The sequence below is a fragment of the Topomyia yanbarensis genome, chromosome 3 (genome assembly GCF_030247195.1).
Source record: "Topomyia yanbarensis strain Yona2022 chromosome 3, ASM3024719v1, whole genome shotgun sequence".
NCBI classification, from domain to species: domain Eukaryota; kingdom Metazoa; phylum Arthropoda; class Insecta; order Diptera; family Culicidae; genus Topomyia; species Topomyia yanbarensis.
The window spans coordinates 247454656-247459275 of record NC_080672.1 but is presented as its reverse complement, the minus strand read 5'-3'; the positions used below and the strand labels follow the sequence as shown (position 1 = coordinate 247459275).

At 42.8% G+C, this 4620-nt stretch overlaps 1 protein-coding gene across 1 annotated transcript; it reads left to right on the top strand.

Annotated features, from left to right (window-relative positions):
* Nucleotides 1-1304: 1304 nt before the first annotated feature.
* On the top strand, nt 1305-2198 carry LOC131687844 (uncharacterized). The gene has a single exon (XM_058971931.1). The coding sequence runs from the start codon at nt 1305-1307 to the stop codon at nt 2196-2198; it is 894 nt and encodes a 297-aa protein (XP_058827914.1).
* The last annotated feature ends 2422 nt before the right edge of the window (nt 2199-4620 follow it).

Here is a 4620-nt window from a genome sequence, read left to right as displayed (position 1 = left end):
AACTAAACTTAGACTACAGTGTGAATTGAATTTTTGGAGAGTGAATTAACTGATTTTGATTTAATAGATTTTGAAAAATAGTTCGAGAGTGATTGAATTAAAAAGCACGTTTGACGGTGTGAAGCAGGATGAACAGGTTCAAGCGAGAAAAGCACGAAGCCCATATCGAAACCAGATTGGAGATGCTAGAAGGTGCAATGAAGAAGATGTACACAATTTGAAGAAAAATAGATGTGATCATGGAAGATGCAGAGGAGAAGGAGAGACTAGAGTCGAAGGAAGACCCAGACGATCGTGAAGCTTGACTAGCAGCACTCAGTGAAAACGGGAAGCCGAACAATCCTCTGTCATACAACAAGCCGAAGACGCTTACTGCGAGTTGAGGGCATCGTTGCAGCTACTCACAGTGGCACCTGTTCATACAAAGTTGTGACAAAATTATAAAAATTGGTCTATGTGGCTAAAACTTGGGGTTTTAATTAATTTTGGGTCGCTGAATCCATTTCTGCTATCAGTTTTGATATTCCATATTTCATTTTTTCGACTAATTTTATATAAACCCATTTGAATGCGTTGGTCGTTAAAGGGTTAATATAAACATTAATCATAGTAGCCAATCTCATCGGATAGCAGAAATGGTTGACAAAACTAGTAAAAATCACTAAATTATAAGTATGTATGATGTTGTTTAGGCAATTAATTTGTAAGGAGGTTTATGAGCTACAGGGCGTCTCCATATGGGTATTTTCAAAAACATAGATATACCAACTTCGGCGCAAAAATGCGCAAGATGAGCCCTATATATCTTGAAACTACAATAAATTTTGAGTCAGATTCATGATAAGTGACCCATGGGAGACCATCTCAAAAATTGGAAGATGTATAAATATAAATAACTGATATGATACAAAAATTTTTAATTGGATTTTTTGATGCAGAACAAACGTTAATCAGTTTTGTACAAAAATCTCCCATCTATAGTTTAGCATATTCATTCTTCTTTCCAATAAACTTAACATTGCTCCAATCGGCTGTGTAGTTCTTGAGATATCGCCATTTGAAACTCTAAGATACTAAAAATTCTAATGAATTGAATTGAACAGAAATCCTCGACATCACTTGCTTCAACGACATGTTAAAAATTAATTTTTCATCCTATTATAGTAAAATTTTGAGATATCTTTATTCAAACTGAGAGAAAAATAAAATAAATATCTGCAAAAGAATCACAAGACATTGGTTTTTGGGGTTTTGTCACTCGTCGTGCCACTGTGCGACTGCTTGGCCCAACGGCACATGCTTCAATGTCTTTGGAATCTTCTACTGCACCAGTACCAATAACTCCTAGTGCTTTCTCGAAGGTGAAGCTGCCAGAAATTAAACTCCCGAATTTCGAAGGCAAACTTCGCGTTTGGATTACGTTCCGAGACATGTTTATAAGCCTAATTCACCGCAACCACCAGCTGACCGAGGTAGACAAATTCACGTACCTTCGGTCATCACTCGTAGGCGACGCGCTGCAGGAAATTTGTACGATAGAGATTTCTGTGGCGAACTACAAAATAGCGTGGGATCTGCTCCAGAAACGTTTCGAAAACAAGAAACTAATTGTAAAGGCTCACCTTGATGTGCTTTTTGCTGAAGAATCAATGAAACGCGAATGTTACGACGATTTGAACCATCTGCTCAGTGAGTATGACCGGAATCTGCAAATCCTAGATATAATTGGCGAAAACACTCAGAACTGGAGTACCATCCTCGTCTACATGATGTGCTCCAGGCTAGATTTTGTTACTCTCCACCATTGGGAATCTCACCATTGTTCTAAGGAAGTTCTCACCTATGATGAATTAGTCGATTTGCTTCGCAATCACTGTGCTGTACTTCAGTCGATTGCCCCAGCCAAACCCTGCCAGACAGAGCTGAAGAAGCCTCGTTTCACCGTCAGTCATGCTCACGCGACCACTGAAGCTGCCAATCGTTGTCTATTCTGTGGGGAAGGTCCCCATTCTGCGTTCAAATGCCAAAGGTTCCAAAAGATGAAGGTTACTGAGCGGTACGAGCACGTAAAGCGTCGTGGGCTCTGTTTAAATTGTCTCTCTCCATCGAATATGGCTCGATTCTGTACAAAGGGTTTTTGCCGATACTGTAGGCAGAAACATCACACGTTTCTACACAATGAAGTGACGAACAGCTGAGCAGTTGCATCATCTACACCGCAGAACAACTCCGTCCCGCATGCGCAGAACAGACCATCAATAGCGAGCACTTCACAAACACAACCACAGCCCCAGTGCCAGACCACACAGAGTCACAACACAGCACCCGCCACGAACTCACTCCCTGTCGCACACACTAATTTGCAATCACACTGTCACCAACCACTCACCACAGATCACACTTCCTTGGGAAATACCAACACATTGTCTGCTAACACCTACACTCCAGCACGACAAGTTTTGTTATCCACCGCCATGGTGCGAGTGATTGATCCTTACGGAAACGTCCAGTTTGCGAGAGCGCTTCTGGACTCATGCTCTAAGTATTGTTTTATAACCATGAATCTGTATCAGAAGCTGAACTCACCCGAGATGGCCAGCTACCTGTCGGTTGCAGCAATTGGAGGATCGGTGGTTAAATCGACGAAGATGGTAGAAGTAACGATAACTCCGAGGTGTCCCTACATTTTCACATACTGCGAAAACGTCAAGCTTCATGTACTGCCGAAGCTCACGTCCGATTTACCGTTTCACTCTGTCGATATTCAGCAACTGTCTATTCCGGACGACATCAACCTCGCGGATCCCCGATTCAACGAACCTGGCCCGGTAGATATTATTATAGGACAAACACTGCAGAAAACAGTTTTTGGTTGGATCGTGTCAGGTCGTGTATCCAGTAGTACGGCTGAAGTTTCCAGAACCATTTCTCACCCGTTTGCGTCGCTCGATCTTCGTGATCTAATTGTAAAATTCTGGGAGCTGGAATCATGCAACAACAAGAGCACTTTGTCAGTGGAGGAGTCGACGCGCGAAGAATTTTTTGATCGTACAACGGTGCGCGATAAAGATGGGAACCCGAGCAAATATTCATGGGTTCAAACACCACATAGCCCCTTGAAAATACTTCAAACATGGTCCGTGCCAAAATTCACAACCATCAAGACACCATAACATGGTCTCGATAACCCATAAATACACCAACATATGGTATTTTATATGGGATCTACCGGACCATGGTGATGGTGTTTTCATGGGCTGAACCCATTTCAAACACCCATGTCAAACCCCATGAGCATGGGTGTATTATAGGCTTTTCGTTTGCTCGGGAAATTCGTTGTGACTCTTCCAAAGAAAGATTATCGGATCAAGCAACTCGGAGAATCAAAGGCCATAGCGACAAGACGATTTCTCGGAGTGGAGCAACGACTCCACCAGAAACCTGAGTTGTTGCAACCATATACTGAATTCATCAGTGAATATTTACGGCCCAGTATATTATTTAGGGACCATTCATAAATTACGTAACGCAAAAATTGCCCAAAATTGACTCCCCTCTCCCCACATGTAACAAATTGTCACAAATTTCTCCATCCCCCCTCCCCTATTACGTAACAAATTCCTAGAAAAAATTTATTTTTCTTCGGTGAAAACATGTTACGTAACGATCTAGCTAACTCCCCCTCCCCCCTATGTCACAACATGTCACAACTTGTTAAACCCCCTCCCCCCTAAGAGCGTTAAGTAATTTATGAAGGGTTCCTTACCGCACCACGTGGTCTTGAAGCCAGACAGCACTACTACTAGACTGTGTGTTGTCTTCGATGCGTCGTGCAAAACAACTAGTGGCATCTCACTAATCGATGCGCTTATGGTCGGACCTGTAGTACAAGAGGATTATCCATCTCCATTCGTTTTCGGTTCCACAGAATGGCTATTGTTGCGGACATAGAAAAAATGTACCGCATGGTGAAGGTTCAACCGAACGACCAGCATTTCCAACAAATCTTGTGGAGGAGTTTTGTCGATGAACCAATTCGTACGTATGAGCTAACTACGATCACATATGGAACTGCGTCCGCTCCATATTTAGCAACTAAATGCCTGCAAACACTGGCAATAGAAGGAACAGCTACCTACCCTAATGCTGCTAAGTCTCTAAAGGAAGACTTCTACGTTGACGACATGTTGACAGGAGTGGACACAATCGAAGACGGAAAGTTATTGGTCCAGGAAATGGTAGAATTGACCAAATCGGGAGGATTCATATTGAGGAAGTGGGTGTCTAACAAACCACAACTCCTAGGAGATTTGCCGGAAAACCTGCTCGATGATCGCACAATGCTAGAGTTAGATTCGTCTAGCTCACCTGTGAAGACTTTGGAATTGCTATGCGAACACCGGTTCGATAGATTCATGTTTCGATCACCCGCATGGAACGATCATTCTTCCATTACAAAACGAATCGTCCTAGCCGATGCAGCCCGTCTATTTGACCCTCTTGGTCTGATTGGCCCCGTGATAGTACAAGCCAAGATCAATTTGCAGCAACTATGGAAGCAGAAGTGTGGTTGGGATGAGTCACTGGCAAACGAACTCCAGAACTTCTGGCTAGAATATC

What these genes read in the sequence shown, in the direction of transcription:
- LOC131687844 (XM_058971931.1), top strand. Translation starts at nt 1,305, where the DNA reads ATGTCTTTGGAATCTTCTACTGCACCAGTACCAATAACTCCTAGTGCT.